Here is a 19,814-nt window from a genome sequence, read left to right as displayed (position 1 = left end):
TATAGATAGAACTTGATTTCATTTAGAGCCTGCCTTCTTTTCTTCCTATTTTTTTCTTGCCTAACCATTTTTAAAAATTATAATGTAATTTTTAGTGATCATATAATATAATGGAACATACACTACACTAAATACGTAATACATAAGATAATTTTGAGACTTATCTAATGTGATTGCATACTCCCATCATAGCACTTGTCATTCTTTAATATTATTTTTTCTTCTACTAGACAATAAGCTTCTTGAGAAAAAGTGGATTTAATTTTTACTGTATCCACACTACCTAGCACAGTAGCTAGCATATAGTTGGTCCATAACTTGTCAAATGTCAGAAGTACATATTTCCAAATTTGTGGTTCTTTAGTATAACCAGTTTTATAAGAACATATTTCCTTTCTATTATTAGGTATTGTTAATCTTACTGAACTTTCAAAGTTTTCCTCATTTAGAATGCAGAATGACACATATATTGAATATAAATACTCATATATACATATTTTAAAAGTAGTTGTCTTCATGTGGAAGATTTTTGGAATTACCTTCATTTGTATTTTTCTGAATTTTTCAAGTTTTCTACAAGAAGTCTTACACCTTATAATGAAAGAAAAAATTGGGTTAAAAAAAGATTTACTGTGAAAACGCAATATCATTAATTTTATATGCTTCTTTGATTACTTAATGCTGTTTTGTCACTGTTCTGTCTTTTTGTTCAATTACTTTTTTGGATTATTGTATGTATGTATATATCTGTTTATAGCACTCTGCTTGATACATATATAAATTAACTGTTAAATTGGTCACAAGTATTTTTCCAATCTGTTCATTTCATTTTGGTTACATTTTGGACTGTACTGAAATTCGAAATCTCTGATTTCAAAACTTGGAAACTTAACCCTTTTTTAGATATCACATAATTTATTTGTTTTTCTCTGGATTGGCATTATGCAATGAAATCTTTCTCAATTTTTTTTTTTTTTTTTAAAGACGGGTTATGGAATGAGATAGATCTGAAAATCTTTTTCCTTTCCAAGTTACTAACCAGTAAATGTGATAAGAGTATATCTAATAATCTTTCCCTTCTCTAATTATGTCTAAATCTAGACACTCATAATTTCTAAAAAAAATTTTAAATGTTTTAAAACTTTATTATGGGTATTTTCTAAATACACAAAACTAGAATCAAAAGTATTATCAATCCTTTTTATAGTATTTTTTTTATTCAAGAAGTCTTTTTTAAAAAGAACTTTGCTATTGGATTGTAGTAAAATACTTTATTAGTTTGAGTAATTTTCAGATATTGCCAGTGATTCTTGATTATTAGCAGAGAAGTTTGTGTGTACATACACTTGTGATCATCATGTACATGTTTATTACTGTACATACAGTCATCCTCTGCCTAATGACATTTTGATCAGCAATTCTTACAGTCTAATAATGTCATTGCTTTTGTAACTCAGTGCATTACTTATGTGGTTGTGATGATGCTGGTGTAAATAAACCTCACTGCAAGTTGTATAAAAGTATAGCACATACAGTTCTGTATAGTAGATAATACTTGATAATATATGACTTTGTTACCTGCTTATGTGTTTACTGTACTCTCCAGTTGTTATTTTAGAGTGTACATTTCTACTTATAAAAGTTTGCTCCCACCCTTGCACCCAACCCAGGTGACTGTCTTCGGTCTGCGGCTGACCCTACTTCACCCCTGTCCTATAAATATGGTGCTGCCAGTGACACCTGCCCCAGTCTGCTGTTGGGAGTCAAGAATTTTGCACAGGAAGCTTTAGGAGATGTTTATTATAGTTTGCCAGAATTTGGGACAAAATTTAACAAACTAAGATGAATTTGATGATTTGGAGAGCCTGGAAGCAGCTAGTGAACTCTGTTCTTTAGCAGGAGAAGTAACTGAAATTAATTTAGCTCTTGCAGAAAATCTAGGACTTGTCAACAAATCTTGATATGAAGATGGTTGACAGGTCAAGATGATACTGACCCTTCAGAACTAGGTGAACTAATGAGTGAGGAAGCATATGAGAAATACATAAAATCTATTGAGTGGAAATCGAACCCCTGCTAAAGTAGTATGAAGTAACTTAATTTAGCATAACTGTCTTAAATTAGTGGTGTACAGAAGATTTAAAATAGCAACTTCTAGCAATACCAATGGAAAAAGAAACTACACTGCTACAGGAAGAAAATACCCCTTAACTTTCTAATGATTGCAGATAAAAACAACATGCATCTTTCACAGCATCCCAGAATTTTAGGCTAGGCTATAATTATAATATTCAGAATTCCTGAAATTATTTGTTGTCAATTCTAGTTATAAAAATTATGTAATTCAAAGATAACGTTATCTTTAGCTTTATAAAATATTGTAACTTGCTTACATCCATTTGGATTTGGAACAAAATACTTAATGATCTTTCCATTGGAAATAAATGGCAGTGGAGAAAAGTTTTTGTTGTTACAGTGTCAGATGATGAACAATACTGTCTTAATTTTGCATTATACTGCTTTTGTTGGTGCTTTTATATAGGGAGGTAACAGCCTTGCAGGAAAACAGTTTAATCATTCAACTTCATTAAAAAAAGTTTGCTATAAATTTGTATGCCATGTTGTTACACCAGCAGCAGCCACATACATCTAGTGCTTACCATGTCTTCTTATTGTCTCATTTTCTCTTGTGCTCGATTGAATTTCATGATGTTTTGTGCATGCTGTACAGGTTTGTAGTCTAGGAACAGTAGACTATACTATGTAGCCTAGGTTCATAGTAGGCTGTACTATCTAAGTTTGTGTAAGTTCACTCTGATGTTTGCACAATAATGAAACCGCCTGAAGGTGCATTTTCTCAGAATGTATCCATCATTAAGCTGCTTGTGACTGTATGTATAACCTCTGTATGAAAAATGTGCACACACATAAATTATATAATCTTTGTAAAGTAGAAGGAAAATATTTCATAGAGATTTAGAGTAAGATGAGGAGATTCAAAATTAAAATATTAAGGATTATTGATTAATAGAAGAAGAATGTGAGTATGTTTGTGGTACAGATTACCATAAAAAGAATCGCGTGAATATTTAGGATATCATTTAGTAGATTTTCCAGCCATACTAACAGATAATTTCAAGATTTCACAAAGGTTTGTTGTTGTTAATAGTAAAATAGCTTTCCAAAGGCTACTGAGCTTGTTATGTTAAAGGCCACATTATCTCTTCTAATGCCTGACAGAAAATATAAGTAGATATAAATTAAACAAATAACATTTTTTGTCTTTTTTTTTAAATGTAGGTAATCTTAGTCTTAAAATTCCATGGAAAAATCTTTATACTCAACCAGTCGTTGCCGTATTGGAAGATATTTACTTACTCATAGTGCCTTCTGCTAGTAAGTCAAATGTCATTCATAAGTTGCTCTTTTTTGTGCATGGAAAATCTTTATATTTTATAATCATACTTGTTCAAAATACTTTGGGGAGAATTTGTTGAGATATTTTTGTATTTAAATTTAATTAAGATTCTTTTTTAAATTATTTCTGTAGTAATAAAATATGATCCTTTAAAAGAAGAAAAGCAACTCTTGGAAGCAAAGCGACAGGAACTAAAAAGAATAGAAGAAGCAAAACAAAAAGTAGCTGATCAAGGTAAAGAAAACAAATAAGAAATAGAAACACCTAAATATTAATTACATTTAAATATTTTTCTCTGAAAGTGCTGAAATTACTGAAAAAACAAATATGAGAGACTCTTATTACATGGAGTATTTTAATGTGTGTATTTTTTCATGTTTATAGAAATTTTACAGAAATTTACCTTAGAGCAAATAATATACTCAGCTTGTAAGGGTATGTTTTTAAATATAGTAATGAATTTTATCAAGTATATTTTCTTACCTTTCTAGCCTTTTCTTCTTTATTGTTACATTCCTCACCTTTTGGATGTACTTAGTTCCTTGATACATTTACATTTTCACAAATCTGTTTACCCTCCGGCTTCAGTTCTTTCCCATTCAACCTACTTCAGCACCTTCTGTCCATGGAAGAAAGAACCTGTGGAAATCTAATTCTTTTCCACTTGTGCTGCAGTGCCCCCAGCTACTTGTTATACTCAGACTCTTAACTTTCCCCTCTAGTCTTTCTTCTTAGCTTTTAAATATACTGTAGCCTCTCTCATCTTCAAACATAAAAATCATCTTCTAACCTAGTCATGTGTTTATCTTTCCCTCTGCATTTACTAGTTAAGCATCTTAAAAGAAAAATAAGCATATACTTATTTCACTATCCTTGCCATACATTAATTTTTTAAAACGAAAATTAGAACCCAATAACGAACATTTTACCTGTTGACAAACAGGTAAAAAAATTAGAAGAGATTTATGCAGTTCCTTGCAACACATCTTGCCATTGGGTTTTCTTCTGTCACAGTTCTTTCCTATCCTGCGTAGTCATTCATCCCTACCCTTATTCATTTTTAAAAAGTATATTTATAGTGGCATACACATAACATAAAATTTATCATCTTAACCATTTTTACATGTATGGTTTAATGGTATTAGATGCATTTATAATGTTGTGTAATCATCACTACCATCCGTCTCCATATCTCTTCATCTTGTAAAATTGAAACTTTACACCTCTTGAAAAACAACCCACCCATTTGTGTCCCCTCATCCCCAGTTCCTGGCAACCACAATTCTACTTTCTGTCTTACGATTTTGACTAAAAGTCTAAGTACTTCATGTAAGTGGAATCATATAGTATTTGTCTTTTTCTGACTGCCTTATTTCACTTAGCATCATGTTTTCAAGGTTCATCTATATTGTGGCACATGTCAAGATTTCTTTTTTAAGGCCGAATTATATTCCATTTTATGTATATACCACATTTTGTTTATCCATTCATCTATTAGTGGACATTGGGGTTACTTCTATGCTTTAGCTGTTGTGAATAATGCTGCTTTGAACATGGATATACAACTATCCCTTTGAGACATTGCTTTCAGTTCTTTTGTGTATATCCCCAGAAATGAGTTTGCTGGATCATATGCTAAGTCTGCCTTTTAAATTTTTGTGGAGTCACCATACTGTCTTCCACAGGGTCTGGTATTTTATATTCCCACCAACAGTGTGCAAGGTTTCTAGTTCCTTCACAACCTTGCCAGCATTTATCATTTTTTCTTTTTTTTCCTCTCTCTCTCTTTCCCTCCCTCCTTCCCTCCCTCCCTCTTTCTTTCTCTCTCTCTTTCTTTCCTTTTTTTCTTTCTTTCTTTTTTCTTTTCTTTTCTTTCCTTTTCCTTTTCCCTTTCCCTTTCCTTTTCCCTTTCCTTTCTCTTTCTTTCTTTCTTTCTTTCTTTCTTTCTTTCTTTCTTTCTTTCTTTCTTTCTTTCTGTTTTTATAATAGCATCTTAATGGGGATGAAGTGGTAGCTCATGTAGTTTTGATTTGCATTTCCCTAAAGATTTGTATTTCAGTATCTTTTTATGCGCTTATGGGCTGTATCTTTGGAGAAATGTCTATTTAAGTCTTTTGCCCATCTATTTAATCATTTACGGGAGGTGGGGGTGCATCGGAGTTCTTTATGTATTCTGGATGTTAATCCCTTCTTAGATATATGATTTGTAAGTTTTCTCCCATTTTGTTGGTAGCATCTTTACTCTGTTAATAGTATCCTATAATGCACAAGATTTTACAATTTTTAAGTTCAATTTGTCTACTTTTGCTGCATGTGCCTTTGGTATTATATATAAAAAATAATTGCAAAATTCAGTGTCATGCAGCTTTTGCCTTATGTTGTCTTATAAGAGTTTTAGGTCTTAATTAAATCTTTGATCCATTTGAGTTAATTTTTGTCTATGTTGTTAGATAAGGGTTCACCTTCATTCTCTTGCATGTGGATATCCAGATATTTAGTTTTTCTAGCATCATTTGTTAAAAATACTGTTCTTTCCCATTGAATAGTCTTGGCACCCTTTTAAAAAATCATTTGCCTTTATGCGAGGATTTATTTCTGGGCTCTCTATTCTATTCCATTGGCCTATATGTTTGTCTTTATGCCAGTACCACACTGTTTTGGTTGCTATAGCTCTGTCCTCAGTTTTACAATCAGAAAGTATGATTCTTCCAACTTTGTTCTTTCTTTTCAAGATTGTTTTGATTATTTGGGAGTCTCTTGAGATTCCATATGAATTTTAGGATGGATTTTTTATCTCTGCAAACATGTCATTAGTATTTTGATAGGAATTGTTTTGAATCTATGCTTTAGGCACTATTGACATATTAATAATATTAAATCTTACAGTCTATGGACATGGGATGTGTTTCCATTTATGTCTTTTCAAATTTAGCAAGGTTTTGCAATTTTTATTGTATGTCTTCTTTCCTCCTCAGTTATGTTATTTCCTAAGTATCTTATTCTTTTTGCTGCTATTGTAAAGGGAATTATTTTTATAATTTCCTTTTAGATTGACCATTGTTTGGAAATAGATGTGTCACTGATTTTTTTTTTGGGGGGGGTGGGTGTCTGTGAGTGTGTTGACTTTGTACCCTGCTACTTTGCTGAGTTTATTAGTACTCATAGTTTGTGGAATATACAGGTGTGTGTGTGTGTGTGTGTGTGTGTGTGTGTGTGTGTGTACATATATATACATATGTAATGTATATATGGTCATGTCTATGAACAGAGATAATTTTGTTTTTTCCTTTCCAATTTGGATGCTTTTTATTATTTTTTCTTGCCTGATTACTCTGGCTAGAACTTCCAAAACTTTGTTGAGTAGAAGTGGCAAAAGTGGGCATTCTTATCTTTTTCCTGATCTTAGAGTCAAAGCTTTCAGTCTTTCACCATTGAATGTGATGTTTGCTCTGGGTTTTTCACATGTGACCTTGTTATATTAGGGTAGTTTCCTTCTATGGCTAGTTTGTTGAGTATTTTTATTGTGAAAGTGTATTGAATTTTGTCAAATGCTTTTTCTTTATTATTTGAGGTGATCATGTGATTTTTTTCCTCTTTATTCTGTTAATATGGTATATTAGATTGATTTTTACATATTGAGCCTTCCTTCCATTCCAGGAATAAATTGTATTGAGTTATTGTGTCATGGTGTGTAATCTTTCTAGTAGGCTTTTAATTTTTGTTTGTTAATATATTATTGAGGATTTTCACATCTGTGCTCACTGAGGATGTTTTGCAGTTTTTTCTTTTTGTGGTATCTTTGTCTTGCTTTTGTTTCAGATTAATGCTGACCTCATAGACAGTTTGGAAATATTCCCTTCTTTTCATTTTTTTTAAAAGACTTTGAAGAGGATTGTTTTTCTTTTAAATGTTTGATAGAATACAGTGAAGCCATGAGATCAGGGCTTCCTTTTGTTGAGAGATTTTTGATTACCGATTCAATCTCCCTATTAGTAATATGTCTCTTCAAATTTTCTATTTATGTTTTTGTGTTGGAAGGTTCTGTTTTTCTAGGAATTTGCTCATTTCATCTGGCTATTCAAATTTGTTAAGAGTACAGTTCTTCATAGTACTATCTTATAATTCTTTTTATTTCTGTAGAATCAGTAGTAGTGTTGCCGTTCTCATTTGTGGCTTTAGTAAATTCAGTCATCTCTTTTTTTTCTTCGTCCATCTAGCTATTTTTCAATTTTGTTGACTTTTTCAGAAAACCAGTGTTTGGTTTCATTGGTTTTCTCTATTGGTTTTCTATTTTTTTGTTTGGGTTATCTCTCCTGTAATCTTCATTTCTTCTGCTAGCTTCGAGTTCTTCTTTTTCTAGTTGTTTAAATTGGAAAGGTTGTTTCAAGAGCTTTCTTATTTTTTGTAGCTATAAATTTCCCCCTTAATACCTTTACTGTGTCCCATAAGTTTTGGTATGTTGTGTTTTTGTTTGTATTAATTCGTAAGTATTTTCCAATTTCCCTTATGATTTTTTTTTTGATGCATTGGTGGTTTCAGAGTATTTTGTTTAATTTCTACAAATTTGTGAATTTTCTAGTTTTACTTTTGTTGATTTCTAACTTAATCTTGTTGTGCCCAGAAAAGATACTGCATGATATCAGTCTTTTCAAGTATATAAATTTAATTTGTATCCTAACCTGTGGTATATCCTGGAAAATATCCTATGTGCACTAAAGAATGTGTATCCTGTTGGTGGGTAGAGTATGCTGTATATGTGTATTACCTCCAGTTGCCTTACTGTGTTAAGTCCTCTATTTCCTTATCTTCTGCCTCGTTGTTTTATCCATTACTGAGAGTGGGCTATTGGTGTCTCCAAGTATTATAGAGCTATTTCTCCCTTCAATTCTGTCAGTTTTTGCTTTACATAGTTTTCTGGTTTGTCATTAGGTGCATAATTATTTATAATTGTTATATCTTATTGCTGTTTTGAACATTTTATTACTGTATAATGTCCTTTTTTGTTTCTTATTACTTTCTTTGATTTATAGTTTATCTTTTCTGATTATACTATAACTACCCTTGATGCTTTTAGTTACTATTTGCATGTAATAGTTTTTTCCATACTTTCACTTTCAATCCGTGTCTTTGGATCTAAAGTGAGCCTCTTATAGACAGCACGAAATTGGATCATGTGTTTTTATCCATTCCATCAGTCTCCCTCTTTTGACTGGAGTGTTTAAATCATTTAGATTTCAAATGATTACCAATAGAAGGACTCTTGAAGGACCATGTTTCTGGTATAGAATTCTCAAATGATTACCAATAGAAGGACTCTTGAAGGACCATGTTTCTGGTATAGAATTCTTGATTAAAAGTTATTTTCTTTTATAACAACATTTTTACCCATTGTCTTTTGGCCTTCAATGTTTCTGAGAAATCTCATAATCTTATTAAGGATCCCTTTTATGTGATGAGCTTCTCTTTCACTCCTTTCAAGATTCTTTATTTCTGGCTTTTGAGCATTTGATTATAATGTGTATTTATGTGGGTTTCTCTCTGAGTTCTGCTTACTTGGAGTTCCTTTAGCGTTTTGGATATATATTATCATATCTTTCTTGAAATTTGGAACATTTTCATCCATTACTTTTTCAAATATCCTCTCAAAATATTTCTCTTTTCTCTTTTGGGATTTACACAGTGTTTTTTTTGCTTCAGAATTTTTTTTTTGGTTTCTTTTTAGGTTCTCTGTCTCTTTATAGATATGTGTATTTTGTTCATACTTTGTGGGTTTTTTTTTTTTAACTTTCTCCACATCTTTCAATTTTTGAGCATGTATATGATCATTGTTTTAAAGTCTGTCTAGTAGATCTGTCAATAGTTCTTTTTCTGGTATAATTTTTGCTAATTTATTTTTTCCTTTGAATAAGTCATACTTTCCTGTTTCTTTGTATTCCTTGTGATTTTTTTTTTCATTAGAAACCAGACATATGAATGTAATAATTTGGTATTTGTGGAAATTATATTCTCCCCCTTCTCCATGGTTTTTTGTTATTTTTGTAAAAAAATTTTTTATTATTGTAAGCTGTTTCCATGCCAGGAGTCAGCCTGAGGTGTAAATTTAATGTCTTCTTAGGGTTTTTTTGAGCCTCTTCTTTTCCCTGAACATGTGTGGTAACATTCTACTTTTACCCATATATGCAATTGATTTTGAATGTCCTAGCTCTTAATGATTTGCTCCCAAGGCAAAAGAAGAGAAAAGTGAAGGGGGGCAAAAGAATAAAAAATAAAAGGGTACCGGCCCTTTAAATACCTGGAAGTCACTTTAGCTGGGTAGTGACGGGCTTTCAACCATGGGGTAAGGAACAACAACAATGGCCACTCTTGGCTTTTTTGCAACTCTGTATTCAGAAGCAGAAGTCAGCAGTTAGAACACAGATCTTCAGATATTTGGAGGATAGGGTCCTTTCTGCCCACCTTGGCTTCTGTAAGTTGCATGCATAGTGTGCTGCGGGTAATAAGGTTATAACTACCTTCCATGGGCATGGGGTGAGGAATGGATAGCTGTTATTGTACTTAGAGCTGAAATTGATGTATATGAACTGCAGTTTACTTTCCAGGCCTTCCTCTGGAAGTTGCAAGCCTATAATAGAATCCAGAGTTCTAAAATATTTATTTTAGGCAGATTCTGCCTGTTCAATTGTTATCTAGATGGGAAGACAGATTGTTGATATTCTCAGCTCTGCATTTTCCCCAGAATCCTACTCTTCTTTCCTAAGTTTCTTAGACTTATTCTTTTTAAAAATTATTTTTGTTTTTTATCAAGATAATACATATAGATAGCTTTAAAAGTTAAATAGTATTATAGGACCCATAATTTAAAAACATTTTTTCTCCTGGCTTAGTTACTCCCTGTAGATCTGCTTACAAGTTTTTAAGTTTTAATTTCCAAATTTCTACATAAGATTATATCTCTATTACTTGATTTATTATGTTTATATGTCACACACACACACACACACACACACACACACACACACACAAGCGCTTCATTTTATGGATGAAGATCAGCCTAATTTTTCCATCTTCCCAGTATAGTTATATTATATTTTTGGTTAAATCAGTATCTGTTGTGTATAGTATCATGACTTTACAGAAATGTTTATCACCAAGTCAAATAGTATACTCTTGAGTACATATATTTTCTGGTACAATGTTATTATTTGCTTGGCAATAGTAGGTGGATCTGAGTATGATTGTTTATTATATAGAACTTTACTTATTATATCTGATTTTCACATAGTGGATTTCCCTGTCCCTTCATGTATGTGGTTGCAGAGTCTGGAGCCTGTCAGGTTCATTTTCTCCTCGCTTCTCACTAGGGTGGGAAAAGAATAGTTGCTTAGCTTTGTGGGCTGGGGGAGGGAGAGTACCTAGAAATCTCTAATTGCTCATTAGACAGACTTTAAACCAGTACATGTCTTATCACCCTCTCCCTCCACCATGTTCTCTCTTTGCTATTCATGTTTTCTGAGGACTCTAGTTTGTGGATCTTTCCAAGACTCTTTTTTTTTTAAACTCATTTTGTGTTTTATTGGCATCTCCATCTGTGGGCATTTAGGAATGAATTTCTTCCTCTTTGCTAAGTCGGCCACGGCCATCTGCTTTCCAGCTTCTAAATTTTTGAAGCTATCTCTTATATATTCTTTCTCTTACACTCTTTCTTTTGGCCTTGGAAATTTATCTGTTTTTTTTTTTTCCCCCTCTATATTTCTTGCATTAATGAGGTTTTACAGAGGAATAGAGAGATAGATGCAGTCCACCATATTTAATCAGAAGTCTCTCCTATTTATACTTAGGTCTAAAATTATAAATGTTAAACCATGCTCAAACTTCATTGGTGATACCTTATTGTGATAAGGTAGAAATTTAAACTCTTCAGCAAGATATGTAAAGGTTCTCATGATGTGAATCTTGTCTACCTCTCCAGCCTCATTTCTGGCCCTTTTATATCTCTTCTGTTTTTTACTTTAGCCATACTGACCTATTTGTAGTTTACTGAATGTACCAACTTCTCTGTGATTATTTCTCACTTCATACTTTATCCAGGATACATTTGAGAATGATCAGCATTAAGACGATATTTCAGACTAAAAGGTGGATGATATTCCCTGTAGCAGCAGTGTACAATGAGAAGAAAAACAGCCCTAAGACTGATCCAGCCCTAAAGAAATCCAATATTTAATGATTGTATAGAGGAGAATAACAGAAAATATTATCAAGAAGTAGTAGTCAAATAGAAAGAAATTTGGAGATTATGATATTATAGGAAAAGGGTGTTTTAGGAAACTAGGAATGTATTGGATCCTTTTGAGATATCAGGTAAATTGAGGATTGGGGCATAATCATTTTCTTTATAACATGGAGGTCATTGGTCACTTTAGAAATAGCCGTTTTGATTAAATGCTGATTGCAGAGAAGGCGCTTCAAAATTATTCCAATGTTGGAGACAATGCCATCTGCTAAGGGTAAAGAGAGCAGTGGAAGGGTTGTTGGAGGTTTGAGGAGAATCAAAAAAGTTGAAATAGTTGTTCTGGAGAGTGTGAACAAGTTGACTAGAGTAAGGTTGCTGGTTGGTGGAAGTTGGCGATGACTAATTTACAGTAATTCCAGTCTGTCCTGTTATGATTTTTTTCCCCATTACCCACATGGCAAGACATAGGCATGTTTATATAAAAAGTATATAGTTGGTTTTTTTCAGGGTTGGAGCTTTATTGGCAGAGGAAAATGAGAAAAAATAGCAAAAGAGTTTAAAATGTTCATGAAGTAATATATAATCTGAGCTGGATAAGAAAATCAAGAGGAAATTAATGGATAGAGAAAGATTTAACATTTACTTGAATGATTGAACCAATTTATGGAGCAAAGGATATTATTAGGTAGTGGTATGAGTCAAAGATTAAACATTTCTGTCTTCAAAGAGCTAATATGCTATCTACTTATTCTAAAGTCCTTTTATATTCAAATATATTCACTTACCTCTTGCATTTGCTGTATATGTGATATCTTCAACTTTATTTACTGCCTCCTGTGAATTAGGGAGTAGTAAGTAGGCCATTAGAGGAAAAGATAGATAATATATATTATGCAGATAGAACAACAAGACAAGAAAGAAGAAAGTAGATATCTTTCACTGGCATTTTCAAGTGGTGGTGGAAGGGATAGTAACTAGTGATTATTAAAGGTGTATTAAAAGAGAAATCAGGAACCTCAATTTTTTATTCTTTCTGTTCTTAGAAAAAGAAACAAATGATGAACTTTCTTCACCCTTGCTTGAAAGGAGAGAGGGAAAGGATCTTATATCTTCCTATTTTGTATTAATCATATTCAACTGTTTTACATCTAACCACTGACAACTTATGATTGTATCACCAATTTTAAGGGTTTCCTTCTTTGCTATTCTCTCTAGCTTTTCTTATTTAATCCTATTACAATTCTTACCTAATAATCTTCATTGCTATCCATATTTTTATGTACTCAGGTCTAGTGAACAGAGAAATTATAAAAATACCAATAAATGCTACAAGTTTGGCTTTATTTTCACTGAACGAGAAACTCTTTTTGAAAACTGCATTTAGTTGCCTTTGAAAGTCTTTTGGTATGGAAGACTTTTGGAAAACAAATGTACAAATAGAGATTTTTTTTTCTTTAACAAAGTAACATGTATGTTACTCAATATGTAGATATTTATAGATTATATTTTTCATTCAAGTTAAAAAGGAATATTTGCAATTGTAGAAAAACCTCGGGTGGAAAAACAGGACACTTTTACAGAAAAATTAATTACTCAGATCATAAAAAATCTTCAAGTGAAAATTTCCAACATCCATATTCGTTTTGAAGATGATGTAAGTATTTTAATAGATAATACTTGTTTTTATGTACATGTATATACTTATATCACTGTTTATTGACACCTAATCTGTAGTAGTCAACCTATTAAATGCTGGAAATTAGAGGTATACAGAGCTGAAGATGAAATGATCTTTCTTTTCTATACTTATAGTTGTAATTTGCAGTCCTTCCTTGCTTTGATTACATTTTCCTGAAATGTTCAAACATCAGATTATGAAGGAAAATGTCTGTCTTATCATCACCTTTGATGGATGGAAGTTATAAATTTAGCTGTTTATGTATTTTTAAAATACTTTCTACTATATCTCTTGGGGAGAGTACTGGTCTAAGGAATCAGTAGAGCTAAATTGATCAATAGAATCAATTAACTAATTGATTTCAAATAGATCATATATTCTCTCTAAAACATATAATAACTCCTCATAGTACTATAGTGAGGGTCAGTCATTTTAAACTTTTTTTTGTAAACTGAAAAACATGCAGATACTGTACATCCTAATACATTGATACTTAATATTTTAATTAGTATTGTATTAGGAAAAATATAGGAAGAAAAATTGTCCTGGAAAATACTAAAATGTTTTCGAATGTTTCAAATTGTATACTTCCCAGAAAGTGAACTTTTTCTATAATGTGAATTTTGTCTAATTATTAAAAATCTGAGTAAAATTTACTGTTTTTCCTCTTTAGATCACAAATCGAGGAAACCCACTGTCATTTGGTATTTCCCTTCAAAATCTCAGCATGCAGGTACTTTGTTTAAAAAGAAATTTAACCATATTGTGCAGTATAGTTCATCAAACTTCTAATTACTATTTATGTCTATGTCAGAATAGGTGTCTATATAGAATGTGTACAGACTGAATTGGAATTGAGAACAGGTAGTTTCACATTTCAAAAAATGGTTGATAATCAGATTCAGTTTAAAATATGAGGGCTTATTATTTGCTGATTATGATATTTGATACTTTTTTCACTTAAAATAATCCATTTCTGAGTTTTAAATGAGCAAGTACAAAATAAAAGTAATTGCCGTTCATTGGGATTTTGTCTATGACTCCTTTTTTAAAACATGGATCCATTACAAGCAAAATAAAAATAAGCCAAATGATAAGTTATTCAGTGGGGTAAACTGAAATGCTGTTATTAGGTAGAAAGATAAGAATGGAGAATTAGCCATTAGGTTTGGCATTGTGAAGGTCTTTGGTACCTGTGACAGCAGAGGTCCTGACTATCACCTTTGGCGGTCCTTGGAAACTTGTCCCCCAGCCCGGACTTATTTAACTAGGAACGCAGGTTGAGGCCCAGCAAGCCATGTTTTAAAAAGCCCTCTATGTGACCCTGTTGCATGCTAAAGTTTGACAATCACTGTTCTAATCCATTTAGTTCTTTGCAAAAAATAAAAACTATTTTTTAAAAATAAGATTCACCTTTAGTGACTTTTTATTGCTCTTAAAATAAAGTCCACAGTTTTATTTTAAAATAGTTTATAATGCTTTTGTCATCTGGCCCCAGGTTAACATTTCTGCTTTTCTTTTTTTGTTTGTTTTGCATTATGTTCTCTGACCATACTGGGCTACTTCAGTTGCCTGAACCCGTTGTGTATTGGCGTATCTTCCTAGTCTGAATCATATTCCCTACTGCCCTTAGAATCAGTAATTTCTATTAATATATATTAGGTTAGACATCACTTTCTCCATCACACTACTGAGTTCTCCCAGAGTGCTGGATCTTAAACCTCTTTAGAGGCATTTCCCTGTTTATAATTGGTTATATACTTGTTTGCTTTTTCAACCAACAGTGAGCTTCCTGGAAGCAGAGACTTTCTTGTGGTCAGTTAATATTCTTTCAATGTTATGTTTTTAAGGACTTTTTTCAAGGGAAATTGGTCTAGGACAGATAGAGATGATTTATTACTCTGCCATTTCACATGTAAATAACATTTTTACTGCCTTTTTTCCTTCTCAGACAACTGATCAAAACTGGGTTCCATGTTTACATGATGAAGCTGATAAACTATTTCGTAAGGTAAAATAAACAAATATTTTGTCAACCCACAGACTTGATAAAAGAGACTTCTAGAAAGGCAAGTGGTAATATGTAATATGGATTTATGTGAATTGTGTCTACTCTCTTAACTCTATGACTCAATTATTTGAGATTTCTGAAAATAGCATGTTAAAGATCCTTCAGAAAAAACAAGATATATAATAAACTTTATTTATAATAAACTATTTGTTTCCAGTTAATCCGATTGGATAACCTTTTTGCCTATTGGAATGTGAAGTCTCAGCTGTTTTACCTTAATAATTATGATGACTCATTGGTAAGTAAATTTTTTTATATGTCTGCATTTTTTATATGTATGCATTTATTACTATCCTATCTCACATAAAGTTTTATTCATTGTCATTTATCTAAATCAGTGGTCTTTTTTAATGTAAAATCTATTAGCAGAATTTACAGAAATGGTGAAGATATATGTCTTTATACAAACATGTATAAACACACACACCCCTTTTTATAATTGACATACATTATATTAGATTCAGGTGTGCAATTTAATAATTTATATATATTGTATTTATTGCAAAATGATCACAATTATTCTGGTTAGCATCTGTCATAGTTACAAAATTTTTTCATGAGATCAGAACTTTTAATTAAGATTTATTCCCATAGCAACTTTCAAATATGCAATACAGTATTACTAACTATAGTCACTAAACTATATGTTAAATAGCCATGACTTATTTATTTTCTAACTAAAAGGCTGTACATCCTGACTCCCATTACCCATTTTGCCACCACCCACCCTCTAGCAACCACCAATTTCTTCTCTGTATTTATGAGTTTTTTTTTTAAGTTTTAGATTAGAAATATAAGTGAGAATAAACAATATTTGTCTTTTTCTGTGACTTATTTCACTCAGTGTACTGCCCTCAGATTCTATCCATGTTGTCTTAAATGGCAAGATTTCCTTTTTATGGCTGAATGATAATTCCATTGCATTTATGTCACACTTTTATATCCATACATCTGTTGGTAGACATTTAAGTTCTTTCTATATCTCGGCTATTGTAAATAATGCTGCAGTGAACAGGGGGGCGCACATATGTTTTTGAGTGAATGTTTTTGTTGTCTTTGGATAAGTAACCAGATCTGGAATTGCTGGTTATATGGTAGTTCTATTTTTAATTTTTTGAGGAACCTTCATATTGCCTTCCATCTTGGTGGTACCAAGTTTACGTTCCCGCCAACAGTATACAAGGCTTCCCTTTTCTTTGTATCCTTTTCAATACTTGTTATTATCTTTTTGAAAATAGTCATTCTAACACACATTAGGTGATATCTAATTGTGGTTTTGATTTGCATTTCCCTGATGGTTAGTGATATTGAGCATTTTTTTTAAACACCTGCTGACCATCTGTATGTCTTCTTTGGGAAAATGTTTTTTGTTTTTGTTTTTTTTTAAGGCTGTAGCACCTGGTCTTAGGTGGTCTCCCATCCAAGTACTAAGCAGGCCCAACCCTGCTTAGCTTCTGAGATCAGATGGGATCGGGTGTGTTCAGGGTGACATGGCCATAGGGGAAAATGTTAAGATTCTCTGTCCATTTTTTAATCAGATTTTTTTGCTATTAATTTTATGAGGGTTTTTTTTGTGTGTGTGTTTTGGATATTAATTTCTTTTCAGATATTGTGAATAGCAAATATTTTCTCCCATTCACTAGGTTGCCTTTTTATTTTATTGACGGCTTCCTTTGCTATGTAGAAACTTTTTAGTTTGATGTAGTCTCACTTTTTTGCTTTTGTTGGCTTCATTTTTGTTGTCAGATCCAAAAATACATCACCAAGACTAATGTCACAGAGCTTAACATGTATGTTTTCTTCTAGGAGTTTCATGGGTTCAGTTCTTCCATTCAAATCTTTAATTTTTTTTGAGTTAATTTTTGTTTATGGTATAAGATAGTGGTTCAGTTTCATTTTTTTGTATACATTGGTCCAGTTTTCCCCAAACCATTTATTGAAGAGATTGTCCTTTCTCCATTGTATATTCTTGGCTCCTTTGTCATAAATTGATTGACTGTATGTGCATGGGCTTATTTCTGGGTTCTCTGTGATGTTCTACTGATCTATGTGTCTGTTTTTATTCTAGTACCATAGTGTTTTGATTACTATAGACTGGTAATAGAGTTTGAAATTAGGTAGTGTGATCCCTCTAGCTTTGTTCTTCTTTCTCAAGATTGCTTTGGCTACTTAAGGTCTTTTGTGATTTCATACAAATTTTAGGATTGTTTGTTCTTGTTCTGTGAAAAATGCCATTGGAAATTAGTTGGGGAATACAGTGAATTTGTACATTGCTTTTGGTAGTATGGATATTTTAACAATACTAATTCTTTCAATCTATGAATATGTAATATCTTTCCACTTCTTTGTGTCTTTAGTTTCTTTCATTAGTGTCTTATAGTTTTAAGTATACAGATCTTTCACCTCCTTGGTTAAATTTATTCCTAGGTATTTTATTGTTTTTGATGTACCTATAAATGGGATTGTTTTCTTAATTTCTATTTCTGGTAGTTATTAGCGTATAGAAAATGTAATAGATTTCTGTATATTGATTTTGTATCCTGCAACTTTACTGAATTTATTTGTTCTAACAGTTTGTTTTAACACTTCTAAAAGCTGACATGACTGTGTTATGTCATCTGTAAATAGTGACAGTTTTACTTCTCTCCAATTAGGATGGCTTTTCTTCCTTTTTCTTTAATTTTTTTTTCTTCATCTAATTGTTCTAGCTAGGACTTCCAGTGTTATGTTGAATAAAACTAGTGAGAGTGGGCATACTTGTCTTATTCCTCACCTCAGAGAACAAGCTTTCAGCTTTTCACCGTTGAGTATAATGTTAGTTGTGGGTTTGTCATATATGGCCTTTACTATGTCGCGGTACATTCCCTTTATACCCGTTTTGGTATAGAGAGTTTTAATCATAAATGGACATTGAATTTTTTCAAGTTTTGTATATGTGCCTGTATGTAAACACATTGATATATACATATGTATCTTAATGCTTAAAGTATTCTTTTAGAATAGTAGTATAATGAGATATTGTGTAACTACTGTAATATTTTTTATATAAATAAGCCCTCCTAAGTTTGAATTAACCTGTTTTTTAAATTGCTTCTAAACCTTTTTCTTTTGAATATAATAGGATTTTGTCAGATGTAGGTATATTGGAAATAATATAAATAAAAGCAGTTTGTCTTTTAATAGGACTACTTGAAGAGAGGTATTGTTGATCAAAATATTGTTCCAGAAGGTTATGAGTTTGGTGAGTAAATTTTATAAAATAAAAATTGGAATTAAAGTAAGCAGCATAAATATTATATGAATGTTGTTGATCCCACTGTGGTATTTAATGTAAATTTTCTCATATAATTAAATTAATTTACATATATGTAAAAGCAAAACTTTTTTTTGTCATTCATTAGGGAGCTTTTGCCTGTATTTCAATGCTAGAAAAGAAAAATGTCCCATAAGAAAAGTTGTAATAAGTTATGAGGTCTCTAAGGGCTCCTCAGTAACAATTATGATAGTTTTTAAAGACATTTTGACATGGCAGCTACAACTTAATAAGTCTAGCTGTTGCAGTCTTAGTGTGATCTTATTATTTTAAAAATGTATATTTACAATTTTTCTTTATCCTTTTTTTCTGGTTTTAAATTTTCTGAAATGAACATTTAGTACTTTAATAATCAGAAGTGAGTTACTAAAATATACAGAGAAAAGAAGCGGATTTGACCTTTCCGTAGTTTAAAGGAATGGTTTGTGGTTGTTCAGCAACATTAACGACCTACTTGGGATTTATGACTTTACAGTGAGACCAATCTGTGGTTTTATGTTTTTTCAGGTTCAGGTGTAGAGTAAATAAAGAAGCAGGTTCAGGTGTAGAGTAAATAAAGAAGCAGCTTTATCCAGAATTAGGGTTTTGCCTAGTAAGTACCACCTAAGTGAGAGAGCAGAGGAGTTAAGGGTGAATGCCAAGGAATGATGGAAATAACTGATCAGGGAATTTCAACAGGTAGGGAGGGAACTGAGAACATGAAGCAGAGGTGAAGGACAGAGAAAAGGTAGAGATAGTCTCAATGAATGGTAGGTCCCACAGGATTTGCAGTTTTGGTATACGAATACTAGAGAGATAAGTCATGGTGGTAAGAGAGTTGGATGCTTGAGACCAATTTTATGGAGAGGTCAAGGATATTTTATGGTAAGGTCTAGTTGATGAGGTAAAGGTGCGGGAGTTTAAGGAACTGAGAGGCTGTGGTTTGGGAAAGATCATTTGTGTTTTGAAATGTCTTAGAAATTAGAGTTGCTAGGAGCTAAAGTCTGAGAGACGTAGGAGAGGGTGTAAAGCCCAGGGATGGATAGATAATTGCAACTAGGAAGGGTACAATGGGTGATGTAGTCTTATGTAGCATGCGACTTAAAGCTAGGGGAGAAGAAT

The 19,814-nt window shown here is 32.1% G+C and overlaps 1 protein-coding gene and 1 pseudogene across 9 annotated transcripts in view; one reads left to right on the top strand and one right to left on the bottom strand.

Moving 5' to 3' along the window:
- VPS13A (vacuolar protein sorting 13 homolog A) overlaps positions 1-19,814 on the top strand; it is a 192,145-nt gene that overhangs the window by 16,001 nt on the left and 156,330 nt on the right. For 8 of the 9 annotated variants that reach the window (XM_036218237.1, XM_036218236.1, XM_036218235.1 and 5 more), the window contains 7 exons: positions 3,301-3,396; positions 3,551-3,652; positions 13,196-13,305; positions 14,003-14,062; positions 15,281-15,340; positions 15,558-15,638; positions 18,584-18,641. In XM_036218237.1, coding sequence (XP_036074130.1) covers positions 3,301-3,396; positions 3,551-3,652; positions 13,196-13,305; positions 14,003-14,062; positions 15,281-15,340; positions 15,558-15,638; positions 18,584-18,641 — 567 coding nt within the window. Of the gene's footprint in view, positions 1-3,300; positions 3,397-3,550; positions 3,653-13,195; positions 13,306-14,002; positions 14,063-15,280; positions 15,341-15,557; positions 15,639-18,583; positions 18,642-19,814 lie in introns of those variants that run through there. The other variant, XM_016157636.2, reaches the window with a different exon arrangement.
- Positions 16,787-16,902, bottom strand: LOC118600628 (annotated as a pseudogene).

This window comes from Rousettus aegyptiacus, unplaced genomic scaffold (genome assembly GCF_014176215.1).
Source record: "Rousettus aegyptiacus isolate mRouAeg1 unplaced genomic scaffold, mRouAeg1.p scaffold_m13_p_3, whole genome shotgun sequence".
NCBI lineage: Eukaryota > Metazoa > Chordata > Mammalia > Chiroptera > Pteropodidae > Rousettus > Rousettus aegyptiacus.
The sequence above is the reverse complement of the archived record's forward strand: the minus strand, read 5'-3'. Positions and strand labels throughout refer to the sequence as shown.